At 46.3% G+C, this 18,720-nt stretch overlaps 1 protein-coding gene across 6 annotated transcripts in view; it reads left to right on the top strand.

Moving 5' to 3' along the window:
- Nucleotides 1-14,738, top strand: part of LOC119168686 (cytochrome P450 2U1) — a 167,068-nt gene extending 152,330 nt beyond the window's left edge. For all 6 annotated transcript variants that reach the window (XM_075865974.1, XM_075865972.1, XM_075865973.1 and 3 more), the window contains 2 exons: nucleotides 90-280; nucleotides 14,415-14,738. In XM_075865974.1, coding sequence (XP_075722089.1) covers nucleotides 90-280; nucleotides 14,415-14,608 — 385 coding nt within the window. In that variant the 3' untranslated portion in view covers nucleotides 14,609-14,738. The remainder of the gene's footprint in view (nucleotides 1-89; nucleotides 281-14,414) is intronic.
- Nucleotides 14,739-18,720: the final 3,982 nt, after the last annotated feature.

An 18,720-nucleotide genomic window follows, 5' to 3' on the forward strand; every position in this document is an offset into this window, starting at 1 on the left:
AAAGGGTAGCAAAGCGTTGTTTGGTCTGAATGTTGTATGTGGTGGATGGGAAAAAAAGGTTCTTGCACACTTGCTTGTTATAATTTCAGATGCGCGGAGGATGTAGTTGTTGGTGACATCTACATACCAAAGGGCACAATTGTTATTCCAAACATTTGGGCGGTCCACAATGACCCTATTCTGTGGAAAGATCCTACGAAATTTCACCCGGAACGCTACCTCAGTGAGGATGGAAAGACACTTTTGCCTAAGCCGGAACATTTAATACCGTTCTCCATCGGTAAGTCATTTTTCATTACACCAGACGCAGTAAATGAGCGACCAAGCACAGCAAAGTGCAGATAGCAGACACAAGGACAGCACGTTTTTTTTTTGTTACCTTAATGTACAAAAAAATTTGTGCGTTCCATACGAAATGGTATACAGAAAGTCATTCGTGCGTAGGTGTCCGCGACAACATAAGAAGATAAGGAAAATGATGGATACATTGAGAACCATCAAATAAAGCATCCCAATAAAGTTCAAACTTTCTCTATGTCTCCTCTTAGCGCTGCTGGCTTTAGAGATGCGACTCGAACCCACCACATTGAGTTCGTTTGAAGTCAGCACAAGAGCAGTCACGCAGATTTGCAGCTGTCGATGGTGCTATGCTCCAAGCTTAATAATATATATTATGAAAATGGGTAGGCTTGCTTACCTGAGTAAACGATAAAACAGAAAAAGGCTTGAAAAAGGCCGACAAAAGAAGGGCATGCTTTGGCAAGAGTATGTATGCGCACGGATAAATTGATTGCACCAAATGCCGATCAGATGAATCTTTGTGCGGATGCCACATGCGGGTCACATGTCTTATGCGTCTAAGCTTCATATGCCAATAGTAAAAAAAGCGCATTTGTAATTTAGTCTTCCGTGCACCTTGGGATAAAATAAACCTAACAATAGATGAAAATGAACAAGAAATAAAAGAAACAACACCGGAATCACTATATCACATGTAGGCGCAGGATTAGCGCATTACTTATTTGGCACCAACATTATCACTTAAATGGACACTAAGGAGCCAAAAAATCACAGCCATATCCGCAAAGGAAATGATGTTAAAGGAGCTTGCTCAGAAGTGAATGTGGCGTTGCTTGGTGAGAGCATATTTGTAGAAAGGCTTGTAAATGAGCCGGTGCAAAAAGTGTGCGGCGTTGTTAGACCCGTTCCACGTTCGGCACTGCACAGTGTTGTCCACGTCGATCGGCTCATTAACCAATCTGTCCCATTATTGCTGTGATGTGGTATGAGCGGAAACAATATGCTGTCTTCCAGTGAGTGCGGTGGCGAAAGGCAACGATGAGGACACTGGCGCATGTGCGAGAATGCGCCACTGTGGTTAGCTTTGGAGGCGATAGAAAAGAAAAGGGGGCCACGTTCGGACACAAGGCCATGGGGCAAAGAGAACCCCTGAGGTGTGAAGTGCTGCGCAGTTCGGAATGTGCGGCTGGTTCAGGGAGAAGAAGTGGAGAGGCAGTTTGCCAACGTCAAGGTTGAGGTTTGCCCTGAGTACCTCGCAGAGGTCAAGAGACGGCACGGCTTGCTTCGCTGGACATGAAGCTTCAATGGTCTACGGAGCCAGTGGGAAGCTGCCGCAGCCATCAAGTCCACCATCGGGCGTGTAAACGGGCTCGAGAACTACAAAGCCTGCGGTTCAAGAGAAGCAAGAGTATCTCGATGCTTCATCTCGGCTATTCACAGTGATGGCAACGAAGCACCTCTTTCCTGACGGTAAACTGGCCAATGCATCACGTGCAGTTTACGTGCGAGAGACTAGAAAGGGTTTTGTGGAGCTCGATGAGGAAGAGGGCCACTTAAAAAACGAAGTAAAGGGAAGTTTTCTTCAGGATAAGATATGTTGTGGAACCTCTCAGACGATGGGCATCGTTTCTCAAGTACGATTACCTCAGAATAGCCCTGATAGAGGAGATCCCAATGGTGACCAGAATGATGGCAGCGAATGCCTCAAAGAAGGTTTCGAAATGGAGGTAGCGTATTCTTGTGTAGCAATAAATTGGATAAATAGTGGAACAAGACTTGTGGGAGACCATGCGAATAACTCGCTCATGGAGCATAAGGGCCACATTTCGAATGTCATTACATACCTGGTATGTACGAGACAGATGGGCAAAAAGCTGAGAGTTTACCTGCAAGTACATCAAAAGCCGTCTCATGTGTCCTGGCATGATGTGCCGGGGCGAGATGATACCAATAGAAAGTTAGACTGTAGTAAACACAGCACGAAATCAGCAGCCGATATTGAAGAAGGTGGAAGACTGGCGTTGCCTAATTTATTTAGTAGAGCATACTAATGCTTTTAACAAGGCATTTAATCTCCTCCTCTAAACTTTTGAGTGCTTAAAACGATTTGAAAACAAAGCAAGGTGTTTCCAAACTTCCCTTGCTGGACCGTTTAGACTCTTATGCCTCACTGCGTCTCAAAAGACTAATAAGCGGGTCAATTCCTTGTTGCGCTGTGGTAGAGCGCACTCTAGCTGTGGCTATCAGCCCCGAGAAGTTGGAGTGGCGCCACCTGTTGGGAGGCTTGAATGCCATCACGGCACGGACTCTTGAAATCTTGCTGTGTTGCGCATATACAAACACGCACTCTCTTTGAACGTCGTTGCGCGGCCGGCGTTCACTTTTTACTTGTCTCGCGCTTAACCGAATGATAAAAGCAGCATCTTTGATGTTCCTGGTAATACAACAAAAAACTAAACACTTTTTTTTTCAGTAGAACCACCAACGGTTACTGCGCCCCAGCGTACACGATTTGACGAGGTTTGTTAAGGTGCCACGCTGCTTACGTCGAAGATGGGTTCAATTCTCGGCAACAGCAGCTTTATCCGACGTGGGCGAACAGCAAAACAGTGTATGTGCAGCTGGTTAAAAATGCACAATGACCACAATTACTCTGCAGTGTGCCTCACATTCAAGTCATGGTTCTGAAACGTATACAACAGCGTACTTCAATTTTGTGTTGCGTTTTAACGGGTCATTTCTTTGGAAATGTGTGATTGTTTCGCGTCCACAATCGGTATCTGTATTGGACGCATCAGAGTAACTGCTGGCAGCGTTTTTTTTTTCCTGAGGGCACGAGACTAGGTAAGTACCGAGTGTCGCAAAATATTTCGAATGCGCTCGCGCGAGAAAACCACCGCAGCTGTCACGTTAGATTTTCTTGTGCGTTGTTGCTGATATTTGTTCACGTTATTTAGCTTCATATCTCTTGGAATAATTTCTGTGCTCTGTTTCACTAGAAAAACAATTTGACGTTGGTTGTAGAAACTGCTACTGATTTCAGCTAAAGCCTACGTGCAACAATCTAGCAAGTGTGCTGTCACACTTGCAAGTTCCAGTTTAGATAGCGACCTGGTGAATAAATTGTTGCCATGGTTAATTACCCCATAATAGCAATAATTTGTATATGAAATTGACGTGCGAGCCCAATCGTTCCTTCATGGAGGCAAAGGGCATTTCAAGGGTGTGCGCCATCGAAACACTTCATTTCCCCCTCTTGGCATTTGGTTTCGAAAGATTGCTATCAGCAGTGCTTCTAAGTGGAGTGAACATTGCCGTTTATGACATGGTGGTAGATTGAGTCAGCTGTTCACGTAAATTAGGGTATACGACTACGTAATTCTAACGACTGTTGATAAGAAATTTGTCGATGAGATCTGACGTTTGAAAATTTCGGAAACCACTCTGTGGTTTGCAGCGTTACTTCTTTTCGTCACTATTATAAGTGATTGGACATGAAATTCTGATCTATCTGAAGTCTCCTGCATTTCAAAGTGAAATTCCCTCTAAAAAGATACATTATTTGCAGAGTCACACATACCTTGCAGGATAAATCGCATTGCTGTGAGTAATCTGAGAACTTCCTAAAATAGTTTGTAATACTTCGACACAAATATGCTTTGACATAAGTCTATGCCAATACTTCGAAGAATATTTCGACACAAGTATATGCCATAGTTGTAATTAATTCAGACCCATTTAGCACAGATGTTTTGTTAGCATTGATTTGGTCGAGTACGTGTGTGGTGAAAACAACTTATGTATCGCTATGCTGGACCTTCATTTTTAAAGTGGATACATATTTACTGCAGCTTAGTTAACTTTTAACAGCAATAAATGCCGTTACTTTGTACCTTTAGTGATTTACTACTCGACATAGAGAAGAAATCAACACTGTATCGCTGAACAGTGGGTACACAGCAGTCTCGAAAGAAGCGACTGTTTGCATGCGTCGCTGGCGGAGCAGACTAGTCCTTGCCGTGACATCGATCCCTCGTGACTGCAGCGACGCCAGTGTTCGTTCTCGGGGCTAATAAGATATTCCGCTCAGCGCACAGGTGTTCTTAGGGAGCAGTACACAGACACGCTTCAGTGAACATAGTTCTTTCCTTATTTTTCCGAAGTGCCAAAACAATGCCACTCGACTGTTTTCGGATGCTATAACGTGAACATTTAGTTGACTAACCTATCGCCGTTATCTCCGTTGGACTCGGGAAGGCGGATTTAAAACTCTGGTCATCAAAGGTTTTACGATGATATATGTGCTGCGACAAGGTAACTGCTTCACACAGTATTTTACCAGCCTTAGAACTTCACGGACATAAGGTGTCAACATTCAGTGAGCAATATTGTACAAGTGTGTGCATTTGTCCTCAAAAGTACTGCACGCATAAAGGTTGCCCTTTGTTCTTGTTTCCCACGAAACGAAAGGATTAAATGTGGTCTATGTGATGTTATATGAGCACAAAATATCTTCAGTCCACCGGTCTGTGTGCGATGGTGTACGACAACGATGAAGACACTGACGCACTAGCAAGAATGCGCCACGGCGGTTGATTTGGAAGGTGATAGAAGAGAAAGGAAGGCCGCTTGCGGACATGAGGCCACGGGACAGAGTGATGATCCGAGGAGTGGAGTGCGACGCAGTTCGGAAGTTGAACATGGTTCGGTGAGAAGCAGTGTGGAGGCAGTTCACCAGCGTCACGTTCGTGCTTTGCCCCGAGTGCTTGGCAGAGGTCAAGAGATGGTGCTGCCTGCTTCACTTGGCCTCAAGCTTCACTGGTCCACAGATACAGTGGGAAGCTATCGCAGTCACCTGGTCCACTGTCGTGCGTTAGCCCGAGTTCTTGGTTTTGTTCCCTCGTCCACACGTCCTTTGAGAAGACTACCCACTTCATAGACCCTGTTTTCGTAACCTTCCCGCTTTATCGTGCAATTATCTGAGCGTCACTAAGCTTGCTTTTTGCCGGATCTCTCCTTCGACATTCTCCCCGTACCCGTATCAGCCTCTCCGTAGGCATCCCTGATGCCTCACAAACACTCCTTCCCAGAAAGACTGATTCCCTTACGGCTGGAGTAGAATTATTTTTGCGACTGCATAGAGCTTTTGACATAACCTGTAAGATTCTGCGAGATGCTAGAGGTTGTAAGAGACTCAGTGCTTCTGGTAATACTTTTTTCTTTTATACTTTCTATCATGACTATCATTTTTATAAGACTATCGTGATGTCTGGGTAGCCAGCTCCACTGGAGCCTACATCCCCAAAATTTTTCAGGCACAAATATCATATATATATATATATATATATATTTATGTTTATATATATATATATATATATATATATATATATATATATATATATATATATATATATATATATATATATATATATATATATATATATATATATATAGCCGTTACAACTGGCGAAAACATTCTAAGTCAGCCCAGCCAGGACTACAGAGTCGATGCGTGTACTTTTTAGTGCCGTGCGACAGGTACCGTGCGAGTGCATATTATTGAGGCTGGTAAATTCAACTTTAATTCTCAATTGTTTATTTCATATATGTATATATATATATATATATATATATATATATACATACATACTGTCACCATTGATGAACGAGCCGCTGTGGCTCATACTCATTTTCGGCTGCAAGGAAGAAGAGAACATTTTCGTTGCTCTGGTTCAGGTGAACTTGTGGCTGCAAGTCTTGTTTTGCTCGTGACATTACTGGTGGAGGTGCTGGGTACGTGTACTTCTGCTGTATCGGCCATCGTGGAGACAGCTACATCTCTCAAAGCAAGAAGCAGCCGCCGCCTGCGTGGGTTACCCACTGAATTTGGTCCCTTGTCATCGACACCCAGAAAGATGGCAGCTCCGATGACAAGCCAGGCTGTCTAAACCAGTGATGCCCATGGTTCTCTTCTCGCCTATGTTTTTTACGTGCCACAGACACCATAGCCGTTCCATGGATACATCTTCAAAGATGTTGATGACTGGCTCGACCACTTTTATCTGGTTGCCAGTATCAACGAATGGGAAAATGTTCGCAAGCTGCGCCGAGTGTACTTCTACTTGAAAGATTCTGCGAAGACGTGGTACGAGAACACCGAGGGCTCCTTTGCAACCTGGCAAGAGTTTAGCCGTCAGCTCCGTGACGCCTATCGCAACGCCAAGAGGAAGGAGAGGGCTGAACAAGCCATATCCTGCAGTAACCAGTGGCAGAACCAACGAGTATCCATGTTTGTCGAGGACATGCTTCGGCTCTTCAAGCGTGCGGACCCTGTCATGCCCAAGGAAAAGAAGGCATGGCATTTGTTGCGCAGAGTAAAAGAACAGCTTTTGGCTGGGCTTGTGCGCAATCCACCGACGACAGCCGCGCAGTTCATTAGTGAGGCGACCACTATGGAACGTACGCTGCAGCAGCGGTCGTCACAATACGAACGCCAGATCCCGGCCACCGCATGCTCTATCGGCTCTGACAGCGAGAGACTGGCCCTTGCAGACTTCATTCGAAGTATTGTTCGGGACGAATTGCAACAGATTCAGGCAGTGGGATCCCATCAACCTGTGTCTGCCCTCGTTGATGTAATCAGACAAGAAGTCCGACAGGCCGTCACACCGCTGGCCCCAATCGCACCACCGATTCCCGAGGCCCCAGTCCTTAGATACGCAGCGGCATTGCGATCCCCTGCGCCACCGGCTACAGATCATGCTATGCGGCCAAGGTACCAGGCTATGCAGTCATTCCACGACACTGCTCCGAGCCCGCCTTTCGGCTGAAGGTTTTCGAGCACACCCACCTATCTGCCATCTACCTCCAGGCAAAGTGGTAGCAAGGTAAGCACGTGGCGCACCTCGGATAACCGTTCGCTCTGCTATCACAGTGGTGAAGCGGGTCACGTATAGAGGAGCTGTCAATACCGGACACTAGGTCTCCACGGCTTCCATTCTGATGCTCAATGCCCGCGCTACGGTGAGCGCCCCCGCGAAATCGAAGTCTATCTCACGGGCCAGTGAACTCCTTCGACTATTCAGCGCCACCAGTCGAGATCACCGTCGCCTCACCGGTCTACATCACCCACTATGCCCTCGTCGTCTTCCGCTCCTTTCAGGAGCCGGTCACCAAGTGAGGGCCCGCAGGGGAAACTAGGAACAGCGTCTTCTGGGGGTGAAGTCGTGGCCCGGCAAACTGTAAAAGACCCTCCTTCGAGGAACGACCACATGAGTACCATTCCGGTTTTGAGTGTTCTCCGACAGCAGAAAGATCTTTCCTGCCGAAATCGCCGTCTTCGTCGACAATCATGCTGTCAACGCTCTCGTCGACACCGGTGCCCACTATTCCATAATCAGCGCCACACTGGCATCTGAACTGAGGAAGGTTACCACACCATAGCAAGGACACCAGTTGCGCACAGCAGGTGGCCATCTGGTGATGCTTACCGGTATGTGCACGGCACGCATTCGTATGCGTACTTCGACATTTGTGGGCTCTTTCCTCGTATTGCGCGTGTGCTCTCGGCCAGTCATTTTAGGAATGGACTTCCTTCGTGAATACGGCGTCGTCGTCGACCTCCATGAATTACTTGTGCCATTGGAGGATCCTTTTTGCGCTGCACCTGACAGTACACAATTCCGGAAAGAGTGCTCTGTGTTACCGACGATTCTCTGACTCTCCAACCTCGAAGCAGCGTCTTTGTCGAAGTAGAATTGAGACAGGACGTGTCTGACGCGGTAATTGCAGAAGCCAATTTGTCTCTCCTTATTTTACGACAAATCTGTGTTACCCGAGGAATCATTCAGCCTAGCAATACGCATGTTCACCTGCTGGTCACGAACTTCAGCGACGAATATCGCCACCTAACGAGACACACTGCAATTGCATATTGTGAAGAACTTGCCGATGCTGATTGTTCGTCCACGTTAGCTTCATTTTCATCGATTGGCCACCCTGACGAGGCCTTCGCGAGCACTCTCGACGTAAACGACAGACTACCTTCGGCTCAACGAGAAAGCTTGTTGCGTATACTCAGCTCATTTCAAGACTGCTTTGCTAATACATCAAAGGTTAAACAGAAACCATTTGCTCAGCATTGTATCATCACGGAACCCACCGAGAGACCCTTCTGACAACACGCCTATAGGGTGTCGCAAAAAGAGCAAGACTCTATAAGTATAGGTCCAGCAGATGCTTCAGGACGACGTCATCTAGCCAGTTGTGCTAGTAAAGAAGAAGGACGGTACGTTGCGTTTTTGCGTTGATTACCGTAAACTGAACAAGGTCACCAAAAAGGACGTTTATCCTCTACCCCGGATAGATGACTCGTTGGACCGCATACGCAACGCTAAATATTTTTTGTCCATGGATTTGCGTAGTGGCTACTGGCAAATCGCAGTGGATGATCGCGACCGCGAAAAGACGGCGTTTATTACTCCCGACGGCCTGTACGAGTTTAAAGTGTTGGCTTTTGGTCTATGCTTAGCGCCAGCTACTTTCCAAAGAATAATGGATACTTTTCTCACGGGGATCGAATGGCAATCATGCCTCGTTTACCTTGTTGACGTCGTGGTCTTTGGAGACACGTTTGAACAACACGTCCAACGCCTTCAGCAAGTACTTCAGGCAATCAGAACAGCGAGGCTTGCTCTCAAACCCGAGAAATGTCATTTTGAATATGAAGTACTGAAGTTCTTTGGTCACGTTGCGAGCCATGCCGGCATCCGCCCAGATCCGGAGAAAACCCGCGCTGTTGCCGCTTGTCCCGTGCCCACAAATAAGCGCGACCTACGCCGATTTCTGGGGCTCTGTGTGTATTACAGGCGCTTTGTCAAAAACGTTTCGAAGATTGCTGAACCCCTCAACAAGCTTACGAAAGACGGTGTCTCGTTTGTTTGGGGTCCCGATCAGTGTCATGCGTTCGACACCCTCCGAAACCTCCTGCAGACTCCGCCTGTACTTGGTCATTTTGACGAAAGCGCTAACACGGAATTACACAGTGACGCCAGCAACGTTGGACTAGGAGCGGTATTGGTTCAGTGGCATAATGGTGTAGAACGCGTGATCGCTTATGCGAGCAGAACGTTATCCCCAGCGGAGAAAAACTATTCTGCCACCGAAAAGGAATGCCTCGCTGTTGTCTAGGTTATAACAAAGTTCCGCCCATACTTGTATGGCCGCCCATTCAGGGTAGATAGCGACCACCATTCCTTTTGTTGGCTCGCAAATCTCAAAGATCCCTGAGTTCGTCTAGCACGATGGAGCCTTCGGCTAGAAGATTTCGATGTCACCATCGTCCACAAATCAAGGCGAAAACACACCGACGCCGACTGTCTCTCACGTGCACTGGTCGAAAATGCCAACACTGACCTTGATGACGACGACGCTTTTCTATCTGTCGTATCAGCAACCCGCTTGGCTGAGCAACAGCGTCACGACTCGGAGCTCATTCCTCTCATTGACTACATGGAAGGACGCCATTCTCACCCATCTCGAAGTTTTGCACGCTCGCACCTCCTTTTGTTTCCGCAATGGAGTGCTTTACAAAAAGAACTTTCATCCTACACAAGCTATGTATTTGCTTGTTGCGCCAACTACGCTTCGTGGTGACCTTTACATGCGTGTCTTGATATGGCATCGTCTGGACACTTCAGCTATAGGCACACGCTGCAGCGGATTCAACGCTCCTACTACTGGCCACGTCTCGCAAAGACTCTGAAGCACTACGTTCGCACATGTCAGGACTTCCAGCGACGTAAGATTTCACCTTTACGACCAGCGGCACTACTGCAACCAATAGGCCCACCAAAGGCCCCCTTTCATCATATTGGCATGGGCTTGCTGGGGTCGTTCCCCACGTCTTCGTCTGGAAACCGATGGATTGTGGTTGCTACCGACTACTTAACACGCTACTGTGAAACCAAGACACTTCCAAAAGCCACCGCAGGAGACGTCGCCCAATATTTTGTTAACAGCATCGTCTTACGTCACGGTGCTCCAGCTGTCGTCATAACTGATCGTGGGAGAGCTTTCACCGCAGAGATGCTGCAGGAAGTCTTGCGAATAACTGGCACGGAACATTGTAAAACAACGGCTTATCACCCGCAAGCAAACGGGCTGACTGAACGACTCAATAAGACAATTGCAGACATGCTGTCAATGTATGTGGACATCGATCACAAGAACTGGGATGCCACACTTCCCTACATAACTTTTGCGTATAACACTGCTGTTCAAGAAAGTACCGGTTTCACACCTTTTCGCTTAGTCCACGGTCGCGAGGTCAGGACGATTCTCGACGCCATGCTCGTGCCCGACAACTTAGGAACATATCACACGGATGCCGCCAAATTCGCGCAGGGTGCAGAAGAGGCCCACCAATTTGCTCGTCACCGTATTTATTTATTTATTTATTTATTTATTTATTTATACATACTGCAGCCTCTATTTGGGCTACTGCAGGAGTGGACATACAAATGATCAGGTGATAACAAGCAGAAACAAAAACATGAGCATATGGCACAAATTTGTGGTTCATAGTACTACACAAGATACAGAATGAACAGAGCAAGAGCACAGAAAGCAAAAGAACATGAGGAGGAGGAAAGTTTAAGCGTAAAGACAGTTAGGTTAGCCAGTTCTTAGACCGGCTGGCTACCCTGTGCTGGGGAAAGGGGTGAGGGGAATGATAGATGTTAAAAAGAAATGTTGCGAAGAGAGGGAGAAATTACAAAAAAAAATGCGACAGAGGAAAGGCAACATCAAAGAGTATAAGACAATAAAGTCTGTCTCTGAGGCCAGTTGTCCGCAAAAAGCGCAGCAAAGCTTTCAAAGCCTTCTGGGCTGAGGATGGGCTTGGCCAATGACCCTGAATCCTTTGTTCTGACAAAGGCCGATTGTCTAGTCTATCCAGAGCTGCAGTGAGTTCTTGTCTTTGCACGTTAAAATAGGTGCACTCACACAGAAGGTGCGCGATGGTTTCTTCGCAACTGCAGTAAGTGCATGTAGGAGAGCTGGCCATCCCGATGAGATAAGAGTATGCGTTCGTGAAGGCCACTCCAAGCCACAGGCGGCATAGAAGAGTCTCCTCAGCTCGAGATATCCTTGGGGGAAGAAGAAGCTGCAGATTGGGATCCAAGTTATGCAGGCGCGCGTTTGAAAAGAACATGGAAATATCTACTTAACACATGCAATATCACATGCGTGAAAATAACATGGAAATATCTACTTAACACGCATGTGGTATTGCACTCAGAAATTGCTCCAAAGGGAGCCCGCGGGAATCGCCGGGTAGCAAGTTCCAGAGCTCAATAGTGAAGGGGAAAAACTAGACTTAAACAAATCAGTTTTGGGGTGAAGTGGCGTAATATTTAGCGCATGTTGACTCCTGGTGTGAACAGAGGGTGGTGTGGCAAACTGCAGATACCTGTGGAGCGAGGGCAAGCGCGGCGAATTAATCAAGGTGTACAGGAGCTTTAAGCATTCTGAATGGCGCCTGGCAGATAAAGGAGTTAAACCCAAAGGTGCTAAGTTGGACGTAGGCGAAAAATTTCGGTCTTATCTTCGGCAGACAAAACGGACGGCTTTTTTTGTTTGGATTCTAGTTTTGCAATGTCGGAAGCTTTGTGTGGATTCCACACGACACAACCGTATTCGAGTAATAGCCGTACTAACGTTTTAAATGTTAAGAGCTTGGTTTCTTTTGGTGCTACACGGAGAACGCGCTGTAAGTAACCTAATCTCTTCAGGGCTTTATTATACGTAATATCAAAGTGTTTGGACCAGGACATGTTATGAGTGAAATGAAGGCCGAGGTACTTATATTCCATTTTTCTTGTTAAATGATAACCATCGAATGAGTAGGGAAATAGATGAGCGGATGACCGAGTAGAAAATGTCATGCACACAGTTTTTTGGAAATTTACATTCAATTGCCAGGTTTAGCACCAAGTGCAAAAATTGGAAAATGAGTTGTTCAGTTTCTCGTGATCCTCAGCAGAAGTAATTTTTTGATAAATCACGCAGTCGTCGGCGTATAGCCTAATCTGAGACGTTATGTTACCGGATATGTCATTAATAAATAATAAGAAAAGAAGGGGTCCAAGTACTGAGCCCTGCGGAACACCTGAAGTTACATCAGCGGTACTGGATGCCGTTGAGTTAAAAAATACATACTGCGAGTGGTGCGAGAGAAAACTAGATATCCAACCTACGAGCAGCGGGTTTTTTAATATGGAATTAAGTTTAAGTAAAAGTTTGGAATGGAGAACTGTATCGAAAGCTTTCGATAAGTCAATAAAAATAGCATCTACCTGATAACCCGAGTCAATGGCTTCAATAACATCATGACTAAATTCGGTAAGTTGAGTGATTGTACTGAAACCGCGTCTAAAGCCGTGTTGAAACTGGTTTAGAATATTATTAGCTTCCAGGAATTCTACTATGTGTTTGTATATGACGTGCTCCAATATTTTGCATGAGTGAGATGTCAAGGAAATAGGCCTGTAATTAGCCGGCGAGGATTTGCATCCAGCTTTAAAAAAGGGGAGCACTTTAGCAAGCTTCCATGATAATGGAACTGTTGCTGTTGCTAGGGATTTTTTGTATATTATCATAAGGTAGCGGCTTGTACATGAAGCATATCGTACTAAAAAGTTGTTGGGAATATTATCTGGGCCAGGGCTTTTTTTTAGTGTCTAAGTTAAGTATCAAATTTAGAATGCCTTCTTCAGATAAACATACGTCACCAATTGAGGGTGCAGGGTTGGCCAGTGAAAAGGTAGGTGTTTGAAAATTATCAATGGTGAAAACAGATTTAAAATAAGAATTAAATGCATTGGCTATTGTGACGGGCTATTGTGATACTCACATTGGCTATTGTGATATTCAACATCACCAAACCGCAGACGCGCGCCGCTACAATCTTCGTCACTGTGAAGTTATTTTCAAGCCCGCTGATGAAGTCTTGGTGTGGACCCCTATCCGACAACGTGGCCGTTCAGAAAAGCTTCTTCGCCGCTACTTCGGCGCTTACAAGGACGTACGACGTCTCAGCGACATCACTTACGAGGTTCTCCCAGAAGGCACTTCGAGACGTTCCCGTTTCACCCCGCAAACTGAAGTTGTAAACGTTTCACGGCTCAAACCACACTTTTCACGCTGTGAATCGCCAGTGAGTGACTGACTTTATTGGTAACTTCGCGTATTTCTTTTTGTTTCGTCTTTTCCTTACATTCTTTCCTATTTTTATTATTTCTCATTTATCTTTTGGCTCCACAATTGGGTACGTTATTCCGCCTTACGCCATTCATTTTGGTTGCAGGGTAATTTAAGCTCATTTACTTTTTTTTGCCTTCATGTACAGCATCGAGACTATGCTTCCTGGGAGAGAGCGTAATGCCGCCATTGATGAACGAGCCGCTGTGGCTCATACTCGTTTTGGGTGGCGAGGAAGAAGAGAACATTTTCGTTGCTCTGGTTCAGGTCAACTCTTGGCTGCAGGTCTTGTTTTTCTCGTGACAATATATATATATATATATATATATATATATATATATATGTATATACCTGTGTCCGGGTAAGATTATCCGTATAAGGAAGAAGACGCACGTACGAAGTGATTTTATTGACTTACTTCGTACGTGCGTCTTCTTCCTTATACGAATATATATATATATATATATATAAATATATATATATATATATATATATATATATATATATATATATATATATATATATATATTTATATACATATATATATATGATGGGTGAAATTCAATGGATCCGGTGGAAAATGCGGTAGAAAAAGAGGTCGACAAACGTGCGAAAGCTCAGGGTTTACTAACGTTTCGGCAGGTGGGCCTGCCTTCGTAAGACTCCGACGAAGGCAAGCCCACCTGCCGAAACGTTCGTAAAACTTGTGTTTTCGCACGTTTGTCGACATCTTTTTCTACCGTATATATATATATATATATATATATATATATATATATATATATATATATATATATATATATATATATTATTGCAACATCAATTCGTGACCATAAGTGTCCCTTTTTTTGCAGGTCACCGATCTTGCGCCGGGGAGACGTTCGCGAGAATGGAGATATTTCTTATTATCACATTCCTGCTTCAGAAATATCATGTCACACCGGAGCAGCCAATCAACATCAACTTCGACAATCCTGATACTTCTATCTTGAAGATCAGCCACATCAAGTTGCGCTTTTTACCAAGAAATATTGGCAAAAACCAGTGAAATGATATGCGCAGCCTAGTGTGATTTCATAGTGTGCTGTTGTATGTATGACCATTATCTGAAGATAGAATAAAAAAAAAGAAGTTCGCCGATGAACGGCTAAGACCTGGTGAAATAAAAATATAAAGGGCTTCGTTCGTCATGCTTGTTTTGCGTGCCGTGTGAAGAGAAAGTTGACTGAGAAAACGACGACGTGGTAAATGACCCACACGACGTTATTGCAGAACGGAAATATAGCTAAAGTAAACACTTAGTTACAATGTGAACACATCAATTAAGCTGAACAAGAAAAACTAACGTGAGCTCACAAAATATCTAAAGTTCAGGAGCGTCATAGTGCAAAAGGATCGGTACGAGGGACGCTGTGATGCCGAAGGTGAGGACAGGCGATGTGAAGCAGGGTGCGTCTCCATGTGCGACGATGACACCTGACGGCGTGGGTGCGACTACGGAACAGTCACCCCGCATTGGAGATGCAATGATTCAGGCAGGGAATGGTCAGCTCGCCGAGTGAAGAGCTCGTGTCGAGACACAGAAGTCACAATTAGCCAGGCCACGTCCGTCACTTGGCCGAACGGCTGGCCGCGAAAACGCCACGCCGAGATTCGCGATGCCCTCCCAATGAAACAGAACAGCTGCCCAGGCCGCGCCCCGAAATTCAGGACTCGTGCTGGGGATGCCGCTCCAGCTGGTAGTTGGACGGCAGTTGCGTGGACAGCCACGTTCTCTGGCTGAAACCTGGGGCGCCAGCGTCCGATGCTTCGGCCCGCGGTCTTCCGTATGCCGCTTCCTCGGCTAATTCTCAGCCATGAATCTTTTCGCCACATAGTTCTCACGTGTGGCCGAATTGTGGACCACCACAAGCCAATAGCTGATTGGCTGGCATCACGCAAACACTTGCTACGAAATCACTAACACTCCCCACTGTACCGTCGTCGTTGTTGCCGTTTTAGTTGACTCCTCCCACCTGGTCTGGAACAAATTACAACAAAACGTTGCCGATTTGGAGGGTTACTTTTATAACTGTTTGCCTGGGGATATCTAAGTGAATACACCATAATAAATGTGGCCCATACATCAGAACGAATGATCCTGATGACACGGAGGTTTTAACTGTTTAGAAATCGTCGTACAAAAAATGTGGCTAAGGCGAGCACTATTCCCAAAAACGGCTTGTCTGCGCCCTAACAGAGATGATGTTTGTTGTGAAAGCCTTCGTTGGAGCGGCCTTTTTCTTTTGAAAACAATTGATCACAAAAGAGCGGGATAAAATAGGGCACTGCACACGTTCCTGTTGAATTATTCGTAAGGACAGCACAAATAAAAAAAAAGGAAGACATGACGCATAGGACACACGTGTGTATGGGCATGTGTGCCGCTGCACTACATGGACTATGAGCACAAAGACATAAGTGCGCTAACACATCACTATCGCTTGGCTCCCTCGAGGCAGCCCCACCGCGGTGGTCTAGTGGCTAAGGTACTCAGCTGCCGACCCGCAGGTTGCGGTATCGAATCCCGGCTGCGGCGGCTGCATTTCCGATGAAGGCGGAAATATTGTAGACCCGTGTACTCAGAATTCGGTGAACGTTAAAGAACCCCAGGTGGTCCAAATTTCCGGAGCCCTCCACTACGGCGTCTCTCATAATCGTATGGTGGTTTTGGAACGTTAAACCTCACATATCAATCAATCCCTCAAGGCAGAAAGAAAAGAGAAAAAAGAGAAAAGAAGAACCTGCAACACATGCCAAGTGTTGCGAACTCGTCCACTTTGCCTCTGCACCATGACGCTAATCTTGTAGTGCAGCGAAGTAATCAAAATGAAGCTTTGCCAGGGAAACGCAAACTGAACTTGTGCGCAGCAGACTCGACCAACTGCCTCACGTCACCACCTAAAAAGCAGGTGACCGGTCCGGCGCATAGGACATAGGATACACATGGTAGTTGCGCCTTCGCATAACACAGGAATAAGATCATTAATTTGTTCTTGGTGCGCGGCTGAGAAATGACCTGTCTGGGACATATCGTCACATTAAAAAACAAAAAAACCCGGATTAGGCCCAATGTTCTTGTTACTTGGTATTGTGTTAGTATTGCCGTGCCGATTCTGACAGATAACTTTGTGGCGGCATTGCTCAGCTGTGCAATCACAGCACACACTTTTCAGAAGGGTGAGCGCATGTAGCTCTTCATGCTCCCAGATGACTAGTTATAACCATTTGCAATGGCAATAAGTATCAGAATGCAATAAACACGTTCCACAGTTTGAGACAAGTGCAAAAACACCACGCACACTAACTCTTTGCCGGTATGAAACCAACGAAGTAACGACACGCTCACGGCGGGAACATTAAGGTGCAGTTCTACGACGTGTTTACTGTTAGGAATTCTTTCAGAAAAGTGGCCCTATATTCACATGTTACACTGCAAATGTCGTCCAAAGACAACAGTCTTGCGTCTGGAGAGAGTGAACAAAACGTTCATTTGATGTTCTGCGCAAAAAAAATCGGTGGATAGTATACTGGAGGCGCTGCGTTAGAGTGCCTCGAGCGTGCAGCAGAGGTGAACGAGCGCATCAGGTCACGTCACACGTGAGCGTAATCTGGGAGTTATCTTGGAAAACGAAGCGCGCGCGCCCTGGACGCCCGTCTCGGAGGTGATAAGGTGTGGAACGCAAGGCACGAGGAGATTCCACCACCGTGTCGTCTTAGCGAAACGTTGGAAACAATTGCCTTTTCGTGCAAGCGTTGTCTAGTCAGGGCAACGTGATAAACGCTACAGTCCTCATAATTACTTATGTGTGCCTTTTCTAGTAAGAGACACACATACAAAATATTGGCATGTTGTTATGGTGCCTCGGATATGCACAATAAAAGCTTTTTATTTGACAACCGCGCAAGTACCAACGCTGAATCTTGAGCAATATTGAAGGGCGCTGAGGATGGGGCCACCGTTTAGAGCATCGTTTGGCTACTTTGGTGCCATTTATGGTACCGCTAAGGGCGGACAAGCAGACAAATCAGCAGACAGACCGACCAAAATTTTTGAGTCGAACGTCCCCAAGAAAGACTATTGTCCTTAAAAAAGAAAAAAACGAAGAAAAAGCAAAAGGAAAGGGTGCGGGTCCCACATGTTCACACACAATCACACATGAGCACTAAACTAAACTAAAACACGCAGCCATTACATAGTGAACTAAGCTTTTGGGGCTTATTTTTCGACTATTTCCTCAAATAAACCGCACATAATTTTCGCAAGACTGAGCGTTTTTAACCTCGCAAAGAACCCTATGAAAACTATTGCAAAGTCACTGGGGCTCGCGTGCTAGCGTCATTCATGAAATTTTAAGCCTTCGGCGCCTCGGTGATAAGAATGGCTGGTCGTGGAAACGCATGATGGCATGACAGCATAGAAAGCGCCCACATATTTAAAAAGTCGCTGTCGGTGTCCATGTCATCGGCTGCCTACTTCCGGCCCTTATGTCTTGAAGGCGCCTATTCGTGTTCGCTCCGCGACGTGCGGCATTTTGGGAAACCCGCAGCGTCACGTCGAACATTTCTGGCGCTACGTTGAGGGCCTCCGCGCCAGCCTTGTGCGCGCCCGGGCCCGAGAACCTGGGCTACTTGGAGAGCGTTCCACCTTGGTTGGTGTCGGGGTTGCGGCTCCGGCTCTTTCGCCCTTGACCGATGCTTGCTGGCATCGAGAGCATTTGCTGCTAAGTGTGCTACGGAAAGTCTTGTGATGTCAGTGCACGCTCGTCATTAACAAGCTCGCCTGGCTCATGCTCAACTGACGACGGTGTTGTCGGTTTCTTAGATTACGCAGCAGCTGTCGCCATCTTGTCTTCCCGAGTCGGCCTTACTCCCGCTTCGCCATGTTGGTCGCCATGTTGAGCTCCTGCCCAGGCGTGCTGCTTCGAGGCGCCGCCATGGTGTTGCGCCGGCACAGGCAGCGGTTGCTGTCGGATGGAAAGGAAAATTCGGGGTGTTTCGGCGCATCTTCTTCCAGTGCCTCCACTGACTTTTACTGCTTGTCTGAGCTGCTGAAGTTCTTTTCATACGCGGCCTGCAGGGCGTCGCGGCCGTACGGCACGTCGACTCCTTTCTTGTCCC

This window comes from Rhipicephalus microplus, chromosome 6 (assembly GCF_043290135.1).
Source record: "Rhipicephalus microplus isolate Deutch F79 chromosome 6, USDA_Rmic, whole genome shotgun sequence".
Taxonomy (NCBI): Eukaryota; Metazoa; Arthropoda; class Arachnida; order Ixodida; family Ixodidae; genus Rhipicephalus; species Rhipicephalus microplus.